General features: G+C 50.2%; 1 protein-coding gene across 1 annotated transcript; it reads right to left on the bottom strand.

Moving 5' to 3' along the window:
* Positions 1-1,582: 1,582 nt before the first annotated feature.
* LOC121833888 (Fanconi anemia group J protein homolog) lies at positions 1,583-2,491 on the bottom strand. Its single transcript, XM_042287598.1, has one exon. It carries the CDS (start codon positions 2,489-2,491, stop codon positions 1,583-1,585), a length of 909 nt encoding a protein of 302 aa, XP_042143532.1.
* Between the last annotated feature and the right edge of the window lie 10,667 nt (positions 2,492-13,158).

Here is a 13,158-nt window from a genome sequence, read left to right as displayed (position 1 = left end):
GCGCACAGTGTACTCGCTGATCTGGTGCCAGATACCGTCGAGGTGGCCACCGACCAACAAATCGTCTGCCCTGACGTCATTAGAAACGCAAGTCAACAAGACCTCTACCAGTGCCCACTGGACGTTCATCTTGCGTTTCCAAAAGGACATGACCACGCCCTGAACGTCGTAGGGAATCAAGCGCAACAACTTTTCGTACGCATTCTTTAAATAAAGTTTTGCCTTTGGCGTAAAATGGACCCCCATTTTTCTCAGTCCGGCTTCGCGGACGTATTCGTATCGGTCCCTGGTGATCTTGTCCTGCACTGGAGCTGCGGGCACGCGGAGGAAATCGGTCAACTCGCCTTCGCGTGTAGATAACCTGAGCGTAAACCTAGTGTCGAGACTGAACCAGTGTGCGAGCGACGCTTTAAAGTCTTTGAAAGGTGGAAAGGTCAAAATGTACTCTACTAGCAGCCACGTCAGGTAGCGTCGTCGCGTCGCTGGTTCCATCTCGGTGGCGGATATTTCGCTCAAACGCGAGTACAGAGCTTCCAAAGAAACACCTTCGACAATCATTCGTACGTATTTTATTAAGACCATAGATACCATCGGCCTTTCTTGCACGGCACGTAGTTTTCGCAATGTCCAGAGAGTGGTGCAATAAACTCGTGCGTAAACTCGTGGTCCGTGTTGACGCACACTTGTCGAGAGAGTCTTCGCAGGTCTCTTCGGTACGCCAGAATGTCCTTCTCCAACTTGTCTCGCTGCACGTTGTCCGGGTCGAAAGACGCACTCAACTGGTCTCGAATGTTGCGCAGCATGTCGTTCCGGATCTCGCCTCGAATCCAGTCGAGATGCCCGTCAACGATGTCGTAGACACCGACGCCCACCTTTATGCAATAGAGAAGAATCTCGACGAGAATCCACTCGGTGGCCTTGGGCTTTCTCCAAAAGTGCAACACCAGCTCGCGCGTGTCTGCGTCCGACAGTCCGTGCAATCTTTCGTACAATTCCATGAGGTTCGAGACGATTGTCGGAGTAAAATACATGCCCAGCTTCTCCATGGCAATCTCCACTTCTCTAACGTAGGTGTCATATTCGTCCGAAGAGGGAGGTATCGGCGCAGTCATAAAGTTTTTCAACACTCCTGCGTCGAACTTGTCCCTTCCACCAGTCCACAGGTTGTATCTCGTTTGAAATTCTTCTACCGACGGTAGAGTATTGGCGTATTCAATCACGCACCATTCGAGTATAGTCTTGTCAGACAGTCCCCGCTTGTCCAGTGGAAGAGTAGCGACTCGTACTGGAGCCTGGTCGGCCGAAACGGGATCGCTGTTGACCGAAGCAGCTGGTATAGGAGCAGTCTCGCACGTGCACGATTCGAGTATAGGCTTGTCGGACGGTCCCCGCTTGTCCGATGGAACAGTAGCGACTCGTGTTGGAGCCTGGTCGGTCGAAACGGGATCGCTGTTGACCGAAACAGCTGGTGTAGGAGCAATAGTAGCGTCGCGAATCGTGCAATACCAGTAAGCGTAGCCCTGTCGGCTAGCCGTGTATCTGTGTTCGCGCAGATACGTGTGCAAACTGAGGATGTGCATTTTCATAGACGACCGTTCAAAAACGAGTTTAGCTCGAGCAAAGATTTCTTCGTGTCTTTGAAGGTGGACGACTCGTCTTCGCAGACCTGGACCCAATGCGGTAAATCGCTCCAAACGTCGGGTCTAAAATACCTACTGTCGAGCAATAGGACGGCCCCCCAGTCGTTCACGTGACGTACGCAGCGTCCCACGGACTGGTTAACCGCTCGCATCGCCTGCGTTTTATACCATTCGTCCCCGTCTCCGCCCCTGCTGCGGTTAAACTCGACCTTGACCTTTACGTCCGGACTGTGATACGACGGATAGGGTAACCCCACGGATACGACGAGTCGAGCCAGCGAATCGGAGAAGTCGACGCCTTCGCTCATTTTGCCTCTGTGCACGACTAGAAACAGGGCCACCGTGCCGGGCTCTCCCTCAATCAACGCAGTCTTGTACCTATCGAACAAGAGGTCCGAGTTTTCAGAATCTTCCAGAAACAGATGCCCGCCGACCACCTTGACCAACTTGGCCCATAGAGGCACTTTGCGCCACACGTCTCGACAGGTCTGAAGTAGCTTGTAAGAAGGGAAGAAGCACAGGACGCCAGCCTTTGTTTCGCCGACATTTTTCTTCAGGATCTTGGTCGACTCGTAGACGACGGAACCTACGGCCTTGAGTAGCTCTTCGTTCTGGCATGCGCTGTAATTCATGTAAAACTCTTTGTCACCCTTGAGCGAATGCGAGATCCTACGGACAAAGACGTGACGCTTGGACACGACGTGTTCCTTGGCGGACACCTTGTGAGTAAAGAAGACGCCCAATTCCTTTTCGTACGACGACATCGGACTGAGAGTCCCCGAGGCCAGGACGATAGAGTGCGTGCACGACGACACAGACTTCATGGCGTAACTCGAGTCCATGCAGGTCATCCTGAGTTCTGGCGACTCGCGACCCTGGACGACAAACATTGCAAAGCCTTGGGCACCAAATATCTCGGGGTAGTAAAACTGAGTGACGATGCGGTCAATCAACGTGGTGTTTAACCGGTCGGACAAAGGATGTCGAGACGTTAAGGGACTCACGACTTGACCCAGGCTCACGTTGTCCGTCTTGAGGTAGCGTCTCGTCTTGGCCAGGAGATCATTGCCGCGAACAATCGCATATCCAACGTCGTTCATCATGGCCAGGAGCCCCTCGAAGAATTCGCGAAGCTCGACGTAGCGAGAAAATCGTCGTGCGTACGTCTGAAGCTGCGATCTGGACACTTGTAGGGACATGGCGTCTCTACAAAACGTTTCAATGTTGTGCGCCTCGTCGAGGATCAGAATCGCGCCGCTGAGATTGATGTTGAGCGTGCTACGGACGAAGGGATCGATCAAGTAGTTGTAGGGAGCCAGCACTATTTTCGACCTGGCTACGTAGTACTGTTCGGTGACGTAGTAGGGGCAGATATCTTTTGCAGCACAACTCTCCACCAAGTCCTCGATGTCCCTAACGTCGGGCAAACGCGTCTCTGGTCCATGCTGCTCTTTCCAATTGCGGTAGAATCGGCACGTTGACGAGGCCCTGTGTTGACTGCAGAGTTGGGGCACGTTACCGCTGTGGACTTCCCGTTCCAAGAGGCAGACTCGGTCCTTGCCGACGAGACGAGAAATGTGCGCGGCGTCTCCGATGAACGCCTTGGCCACCGCTACCATTTGGTCGAGCTGTTGGTGCGTTCTAGAGCAGAGGTAGATTTTGCCGCTGGGTCGTGTCGTTATCCATTCGCGAACGGCTCCGAGCATGGCCATTGTCTTGCCCGATCCGGTAGGAGCTTCTATCATGACGTTGGCTTTTTCTCCGAATCCGCGCAACATTGTTTCAAAGACGTCCACTTGTACGGGGTAAGGTATCCGGTCGCCCGGTAGTACGAGCCGGTAGCGGGGCGCCTCTTCCATACCCGCCAACGTTCGTTTTTGAAACGATTATACCGATCGTTCGTCTCGTCTTCGGAACTATAAATAGTCTGAGCGGAGTGGTTGACCTCGTCGTCCGTAATCTCTCCCTCCTCTTTTTCATCATCGCCATCGTTCCATTCGTCTAACACTATCCATTCTTCTTCTTCTTCTTCTTCGACCTTGGTCATATCTACGTCGTTACTCATGCTTACGCGAGGAGATTGAGACGAAAACTCAACGTGCACGGTTTTTTTTTTTATTTTTATTGCCCAAACAAAGGATACCTACACAACCAGTCAAGGTAATCGCAAACTCTAAAGTACCTCGGATCTACGCTCTCGTACAGGCTCATAAAATCTCGATGCACTCTGGCGTTTTTCACGGTGCGTGGCTCGACGACGCTGCAAACGACTCGATCGGGAGGCATGTCAAGCAGGTAACTCAACTTGCGAACGCAGGCCACAAAGAAGGTGAGAGAGTCGGTCAGAGTCAGACACAGAATCTTGCTGGCCTCTTCGTAGCGAAAGGCGGTCGCGTTCGCGTACACTCGACCGCTTTCGTACGTGTAGTCGCAGATCACCGAACCGAGGGCGCTTGCGTCGTCGCGGTAGAGGCGAAAGTCGATGTATCGACAGGCCGTCTTGAGGTACCAGACTTCCGTCCGAACCAGTCTCATGTAGACGTACAGGTTGAGTCTGTATCTGTTTTTCGTGCGGCTATGGAATCGATGCAGCGCTGCGCCTACCGTCATGAAGGGGCGGCCGACGAGAAGGATCGTCGCCGCGTGCATAGTCTCCAAGGCGTAGAGAAAGTCGACAAAGACGCTGGAGTCGCCGGGATTTCGAAGTCCGGTCGCGATGGTGTTTGCCAGGTTGTCGTAGTATACGCGTAACATGATTGTAACGTCGATTTCAAATAAAAAACTGAAGTTTCCTGCTTATATCGTTAGAGGAGATGGATGGTGAGAATATGGCGCGCATAAAAAACGCCTCAAACAACGTGACCCGGCAAAAGAGGACGGTAGCCAAGAATAAGAAGCAGCAGCAATTGGAGAGTCGACAGCCAACGACTGCCGTGGACGACGTTCTCTGTAAGAACGAATTGCGTCGATTGGCCAAGGAGATGGAGATCGATCGCATATCAGAGAACGTGTACGGTAACATGCAATTCGAGGTCGATAGATTCGTCACCGAGGTCGTCGGAAAGGCCGTCGTCTACGCCCAGATGCAACACCGCAAGACGCTTTTTGTAGATGACGTGACCCGAGCTCTTTCCGAATACAACATCAAAGTTTACGGCTGACGTCCAGGACTAATACAAAACACCTAACAATGTCTATTAAGAATAACGTTATACTCAAGAAGCCTCCTTCTCAGTTTGAAGAACGACTCGAAAAGTCGATGGACGACTATTTGCGAGTGCACATTAATGAATTGTACGATAGAGCCGGGGCGCACACGGGGTACAGGACCGACAGAGAGATAATGAAAGCCGCGTACGATTACATCGTGGCCAAGTATCGCAACGTTATACTTGGTCTATTTAACGACGTGACCCGAATGAACGACGTGATTAACGAATACACCGCGTTTCTTCTTCACTTTAAGAGGTCCGCCGAGCTCAAGGCCGAACACGAGAAGGTGGCCGTGCCAGCCTTAAAACACGTCATCGTCAGAATGTACAGAGATCAGAACAATCTACTCGGCAAGTTCCTGGCCACGGTGTACACGCGAGACAGACTTAAAGATGCCGGCGTCGAGGTGGTCATGAAGACCGAGGAAAAAAAGCTGTACGACGCCGACCTTCACGACGTAGACAGCCTGATCGAGACCTTTTACGACAACGGTCTGGACTATGTCGGCGTCGAGTCTTTAATTTCCAGCTACAACTCGAAGCTGAGGGGTGTCGGTACCAAGAGACGACTTTCGGACGACGCTAGACCGTCTCTTCGGGATAGCACGAACGAGTCGCCGTCGACTCCTCCTCCTCCTCCCCCTCCTCCTAAGGAAAGGACGCCCATGGAGAAGGAGTCGAGCGTCCCCGCAGGGGGCACCTGTGAAAGCAGGTGTTTGGAGAGTGGCGTCTCCACGGACCCCGAGCCATGCGGGTTCGCCCGCCCACGTATGGCTGTGCGTGGCTTTCCCGTGTCTGGGGAAAAGGGCATCCTGGTGGTTGAGCCGAGCCCGGGGTAGGTTTGGACCCTCCGGGGCCCCCCGGGCAAGGCAATACACCGCTTCGGCCCCCGCTTCTCATAGACGGGAGTCCTGGTAAGGCCCGGCCAGGATGATTCAGCCTAGTCGCCACTTCTACTATCCCCTCCCTTCTTTTACCTTTGTCTTCTCCTTCTTTTCACTCTTCTCATTTTCTCTTCTTTCCTTTTTTCATTTCCTTTGGCGGCAAGGGCTAACCTTGGGTGGCGACAGACTCCTTGTCCAGAACCACACTTGGGTATAGTACCTGGGCAGTGCTAGTAGCGTAACGTCTCCAGCAAAGCCCTGTTTGTTATGGTGCGTTACCTATTCCCGTGTTGGGCTCCGTGGTGGGCGGCACACCACAGGTTCTGAAGACTCTCCGCCTCTTATGGCTCCCCCCTCCTCCAAACCAAACACGGCGCGTGCCCCTAAAAGGGGTTGCTCCGTACTTACTTTCGAAAAAGCATCCGAACCGCCAAAGTTTCCAAGATTTTTTGTCATTCAAGCTCTAGATGAAGAAAAGCCACTGGCTAAGCTCTCGCTTTTTCTAGTTTCAAAATGTCTTGATGCCATTATTGGCAAAGCTTTCAAGGCGAAAAAGCTTTCTGGTAACCTTCTTGTCGAGGTTGAAACAGAAGTTCAAAGCAGGACGCTTCTAAAACAGACATGTCTAGGCGAACACCAGATAAAAGTAAGCCCACATCGGACACTGAATAGTGTTCGAGGTGTTATCTCTGAGCCTGATCTGATAGATTGCACTGAGGATGAAATTCTGGCTGGACTCCAGAAACAGGCAGTGGTGGCCGTCAAGCGGATCACCATCCGTAAAGACGGGCAGGAGCAGCCAACCAAGCATTTGATCCTGACTTTTGAACTGCATACGCTTCCTACGACTGTTAAAGCTGGTTACCTACACTGCAAAGTCCGGCCTTTTATCCCCAACCCACAAAGGTGTTTCCGGTGTCAGCGCTTCGGGCATGGCTCGCGAAACTGTCGGGGCCGTGAAACTTGTGCAAAGTGTGGCAGCAACGACCATGTTGCTGACATTTGTGAGAATACTCTCAACTGTGTTAACTGCCAAGGCAAGCATGCTGCTTATGCTAGAACATGCCCACAGTGGAAGCGGGAAAACGAAATCCTAACCCTTAAAGCACAAAAGAATATTACCTACCAAGAGGCAAAACAACGGTATTCCTTTTTAGCAAAAGGAACGTTTGCGCAGGCGGTGCAAAGGGGACAAGCACCGCGAACAGAATCGAAGGCCACTCAGGTCTCTCCTGAGGTCCTGGCAGTGGCTCTTCAGTCCCCAACCCCCCAGCAGTGGCAGCAGCTTCCCCTGGTTTCTGGAGGAAGCGCACCAGCTGCCTCTCGACCACAGGACAGGCAGGGAGCCCCTCTAGCTGTCTCCACTCCAAGGTGTCCCCCCAGGGAGAAGGAGCGAGAGTCTCGCCCCAACTCACGGGAGGGGGCCTCGTCTAAGGAGCGGCATCACGCCGCTCCTTCAACAGCTGAGGGGCGGGGACGGATGGAGTTGGGCGACGTTCAGCCCAGCACCTCCACTGCTGCCCCTTTGAGTGAGGGCGGTCGTGGCCGGGGAGTCCGGCCCCGTACCTCGACTTTGCCCAAACCTACACAACAAGCCTCGTCTCAAGAGGTGGAGGCGAGGGACGAGGCCACCGAGCCTTCCGCTCTTTCGTCCGATCAGGACGATATGGAATGGGAGATTTCTAAAACAAAGAAAAAAACGAAAAAACCAGTAATACCTCCAAAGTAGTTTCCTCTGGGAACGTCATCCCAAGACCAGAGTAGTTGATTGTATTTTTATACTTGCATCTCTTTTACATACTAATGCCTCCACTTGTTCTACAATGGAACTGTCGAGGTCTTCTTGCAAACTTTGATGATATTACTGATATACTAGAGGAACACAGTCCCATTGCCCTCTGTTTGCAAGAGACTCACCTAAAAGAGAGTCACACAAATGTCCTCAGGCATTTCCAAGTGTTTCGGAAAGATCGGCAGCATTCAAGCCATCCATCTGGAGGTTCTGCTGTCGTTTTGCAACGCTCTGTACCATGTTTGGAAGTACCCTTAAACACTGAACTAGAGGCCGTTGCTACCCGTATACTGACTAACCGATTGATTACTATTTGTTCAGTATATATACCTCCAAACTACCAGCTTAAGTATGAGGAACTTGAATTACTTTGTGATCAGCTTCCTTCTCCTTTTGTGCTTGTGGGTGATTTTAATGCTCATAATCCTCTCTGGGGAAGTGGACGAAAAGATACACGAGGAGCACTTATTGAACGTTTTTTACTGTCATCAGGATTATGTTTGCTCAACTCGAAAGAATCTACACATTTTTCATCAGGAACACGTACATTCACATCAATTGATCTTTCAATTGTGCATCCCACATTATTTCCTTTTCTAACATGGAAAGTCATTCCTAATCCATATGGCAGTGATCATTTTCCAATTATTTTAGATTTTCACAATCGCCCTATTACAGTCCCAACTCGGACACCTAGGTGGAAGATTGACAAAGCCAATTGGACACTTTTCAAACAATCCTCTGTTTTAGCTATTACATCTCTCCATCAACTTCCTATTGAAGAGGCAGTAGACCATATTACAAAGCACATATTGGAAGCTGCTATGATAGCAATACCCATGACATCCACTCACCTTCCCAAACGACCGAAGCCATGGTGGAATGAAGATTGCCAAAAGGCTAAAAAGAAACAAAACAAAGCATGGGGCATTTTTAGGCGGTACCCTACACCGAGCAACCTTGTTACTTTCAAGAAAATGAAGGCTTCTGCGCGATTTGTTCGCAGGCTGTCTAAAAGACATTGTTGGATGAAGTATTCGTCATCTATAAATAGTCAGGCGACACCAAAGGAGGTATGGGATCGAGTCCACAAAATAAATGGGTCTTACCATGCTTTTTCCATCCCTCTTTTGACAAAAAATGGAATATGCCCTGAAAGCCTCGAAGAACAGGCAGACATTCTTGGCGAACACTTCGAGTTCATTTCCAGCTCAAAGAACTACACGCCTACTTTCCTTCGACACAAAGTACAGGTAGAAAAAAGGTCAGTAAATAGTTCGAGTGGCTATCAAGACCCATATAATGCTCCACTTACGTTGCATGAACTTGAAATGGTTCTTCATTCCTCTAAGCAGACTGCACCTGGCCCAGATGGAATTCATTACATTATGCTACAACATCTTCATCCTTCAACTGTTCAACTCATTTTATATCTTTTCAATAGAATTTGGTCTGAAGGCCACTTTCCAACTTCTTGGAAGGTGGCCTTTGTAGTACCCTTGCTTAAACCAGGAAAGGATCCTTCTAGTGCTTCTAGTTATAGGCCTATTGCATTGACTAGCTGTCTATCAAAAACTCAGGAACGAATAATTAACAGAAGGCTTATGCATTATCTTGAAACTCACAAAATTCTAGACAGGTATCAATGCGGCTTTCGGTCGGCACGATCCACAGTGGACCGCCTGGTTCGCTTTGAGACAGCCGTGAGAGAGGCATTTGTGAACAAACAGCACTGCCTTTCTGTGTTCTTTGATCTGGAGAAGGCTTATGATACTGCCTGGCGATTTGGAATCCTGCAAGACCTCATCAACATCGGTATTTGCGGGAGCATGTTCGGCATCATTAAAAGCTATTTAGAGTGCCGCTCATTTCGTGTGAAACTTGGAACAACTTTCTCTCGGGATTTTGTACAGGAAAATGGTGTGCCCCAGGGTGGTGTACTAAGTGTCACTCTTTTCATTATAAAAAACTCCATTGCCCGAGTAATACCTCCTTCAGTTCAATACTCTATTTATGTTGATGACATCCAAGTTTCAGTATCATCATGTAACCGCTCCATATGTGAAAGGAGAGTTCAACTGGCAATCAACAAATTGACGAACTGGGCTGATACCAACGGTTTCAGGTTTTCCACAGAAAAAACTGTGTGTGTATGCTTTTCTCGCCAGCGAGGAATTTTTCAAGATCCTTCATTAACCATTTATGGACTGCCTATAGCTGTGACGAGTGAACATAAGTTTTTAGGTCTTCTATTTGATTCAAAATTATCTTTTGTTTCTCACATTAAGCAGTTGAAGTTGAAATGCACAAACACACTTAATATCCTAAAAGTATTGTCTCATCAATCTTGGGGTTCTGATAGACTGTGCCTTTTACGCATTTATCGTTCAGTGGTTCGCTCCCGTCTAGATTATGGCAGCTTTGTGTATGGCTCAGCTAAAGCATCAGTATTGAAGATGTTAGACCCTATTCATAATCAGGGGCTACGGCTGTCTATCGGAGCATTCCGCACATCCCCGGTTCCCAGCCTTTATGCGGAGGCCAATGAGGTCTCTCTTGAGAAAAGACGCTTTGCTCTAGGATTTATGTATTCACTCCGAGTAAGGTCTGTTCCTCTCCATCCTGCTCATGATTCTGTGGTAAAAATTAGGTTTCAAAGGACTTTCCAAAATAAGCCAAGTTTTGTTCCTCCTTTTGCCTTGAGAAATACTACAGCAGCAGAACTCTTTGGTCTGGAGCCCAAACCCTGCGTGACACAGCACAGAAACACTGTAGCTCCTTGGGATTACTCCCTCGTCCATTGTGACTTTACACTGACAAAACACAGCAAGAAAGACACTCCGGACGAAGTGCTGAGGCAAGAGTTCTTCGAACTACAGAGCCACTATCAGCACTACACAAGCTTTTATACAGATGGTACTAAAACTGAATCGTTTGTAGGCTGTGCAATGGTTGGACCATCTGTTTCCAAGGTAAAAAGACTGAACCCCTTTCCCCGCAGGGGGCACCTGTGAAAGCAGGTGTTTGGAGAGTGGCGTCTCCACGGACCCCGAGCCATGCGGGTTCGCCCGCCCACGTCTGGCTGTGCGTGGCTTTCCCGTGTCCGGGGAAAAGGGCATCCTGGTGGTTGAGTCGAACCCGGGGTAGGTTTGGACCCTTCGGGGCCCCCCGGGTGAGGCAATACACCACTTCGGCCCCCGCTTCCCGTAGACGGGTGTCCTGGCTTGGCCCGACCAGGATGATTCAGTCAGTCGCCACTTCTACTATCCCCTCCCTTCTTTTCCCTTTGTCTTCTCCTTCTTTTCACTCTTCTCATTTCTCTTCTTTCCTTTTTCAACTCCTTTGGCGGCAAGGGCTAACCTTGGGTGGCGACAGACCCCTTGTCCAAAACCACACTTGGTTATAGTACCTGGGCAGTGCTAATAGTCTAACGGTTCCAGCAAAGCCCTTTTTGTTATGGTCCGTTAACTATTCCCTCGTTGGGCTCCGTGGTGGGCGGCACACCACAGGTTCTGAACACTCTTTGCCCTCCTATGGCGCCCCCCTTTTCCAAACCTCGTTCAGGGCAAGCCTTTAAAAGGCGTTGTCTTGAACCCAAGACCATCGACAAAGATTCTGAAGGAGAAACATTTTCGAAGTTTTTTGTTGTTCATTCACTTGATGAACAAAAACCTGTTGCAAAGCTGTCACCTTTTGTTGTTGCGAAGGTACTAGAAAACCTTGTCGGATTTTCCTACAAAGCTAAAAAGCAGCACTCCGGAGACCTCCTAGTGGAGGTAACCAACAAAAAACAGAGTGAAGCGATCCTTAAACTGACTAGTTTTCTTGATGTTAAAGTGTCGGTTAGCCCTCACCGCACGCTCAACACCATCCGTGGGGTCCTCTCCGAGGACGACTTCTTACACACTAGTGAGGAAGAACTTCTTGAGGGACTCCAAGGTGTTGGCGTTGTTGCCGTTAAGCGCATCATATTCCGTAAAAATGGTGAGGAAATTCCTTCGAAACACGTAATCCTTACTTTTAAAAGAAACGCACTGCCAGAAACCATCAAGGCAGGATAACTTAACTGCCGCATCCGCCCTTATGTCCCCAACCCCCAGCGGTGCTTCCGTTGCCAGCGTTATGGCCACGGATCACGCAGCTGTCGAGGGAAGGAGACGTGTGCAAAGTGCAGCAGCCACGACCATCTAACCGACAACTGTGAAGCGGCAGCTTTCTGTGCCAACTGCAAGGGTCCTCACCCTGCGTACTCTCGTTCTTGCCCCTCCTGGCGACAGGAAAAGGAAATCCTCACCTTAAGAGCAAAAGAAAACTTATCTTATCCGGAAGCAAACCAAAGGTTCTCCTTTCTTTCGAAAGGCACATACTCCGACGCGGTGCGCAGGGGCCCTCCGCCGCGAACGGAATCGAAGGCCACCCAGGTCTCGGCTGAAGCCCTGGCAGTGGCCTTTCGGGCCCCCACCCCCCCGCAGGGGCAGCAGCTTCCCCCACGTTCTGGAGAGAGCACATCAGCAGCCCCAAGTCTCAGGACAGGCAGGCAATGCCAATGCCCGTCCTGACCGCGACGCCTTCCTCCGGTGGAAAGGAGCGACACTCTCGTTCCAACTCACTGGAGAGGGCCTCCTCCAAAGAGCGGCACAACTCTCGTGCTGCTCTCCCTGTACTCAAGGGGCCGGAGCAGGCAGAGTTGAAAGATACTCTGCCCAGCACCTCCGCTGCCTCTTCGGCTGGTCGCGGCCGGGGCCTGGCTCCCCGTGATCCAAGCCGGAAGAAAACGCTGGCCAACACCAGCGACACGCCTCAAGAGGCAGACTTGTCCATGGAGTTGGACGACTCGGCTGCTCCTGCTTCTGACCCGGATAGCATGGAGTGGCAGACGCAGACCCGTGCAGGGAAGAACAAAAAACCGGTTACTGCGCCGAAGTAATCCAAGTGGTCTCCCTCCCGAGTTTTAATCTTTTTACTACCGAGTTTTATTGATTTACACTTTCCTATATAAACAAATTTTATAAATGTCAAAAGTGAATTTTATGCAATGGAATTGTCGCGGCCTTTTAAGAAATATTGATGATATAAATCATTTCATGGATGAGCTTCGGCCGACAGCTCTTGCTCTCCAGGAAACTCATCTTCATGATCGCTCTCCTCATATTTTAAGACGTCACCGAGTGTTTAGAAAAGACCGTCTTAGTGATACTCCCTCTGGTGGCGTGGCAGTGGTTGTACAAGGTGGGGTCGCCTGCTCTGAGGTCCCGCTCTGCACACCACTTGAAGCCGTGGCAGTGCGCCTTCTTTTAGACCGCCTCATAACTGTAGTATCACATTATTTACCACCTAACACTCCATTACATCTTAGTGAATTGCAGGGTCTTGTGGGTCAGCTCCCACAACCCTTTATGATTCTAGGCGATTTTAATGCCCATCATCCCCTATGGGGTAGTATTCGTCAGGACTCTCGTGGAGGTGTAGTTGAACGTTTTTTATTGGCATCTGGACTATGCCTTCTTAATGGGAGAGAGCCAACATTTTTTAGTGCAGCTCACACCACATTTACATCCATAGATCTGTCGATTTCATCCCCCTCATTGTTTCCTTGCTTTACATGGAATGTTCTCAACAACCCTTTTGGC

Source organism: Ixodes scapularis, unplaced genomic scaffold (assembly GCF_016920785.2).
Source record: "Ixodes scapularis isolate PalLabHiFi unplaced genomic scaffold, ASM1692078v2 ptg000005l_1___fragment_1__unscaffolded, whole genome shotgun sequence".
Taxonomy (NCBI): domain Eukaryota; kingdom Metazoa; phylum Arthropoda; class Arachnida; order Ixodida; family Ixodidae; genus Ixodes; species Ixodes scapularis.
This window is presented reverse-complemented; position numbering and strand designations above follow the sequence as displayed.

What these genes read in the sequence shown, in the direction of transcription:
- LOC121833888 (XM_042287598.1), bottom strand. Translation starts at nt 2,491, where the DNA reads ATGACCTGCATGGACTCGAGTTACGCCATGAAGTCTGTGTCGTCGTGC.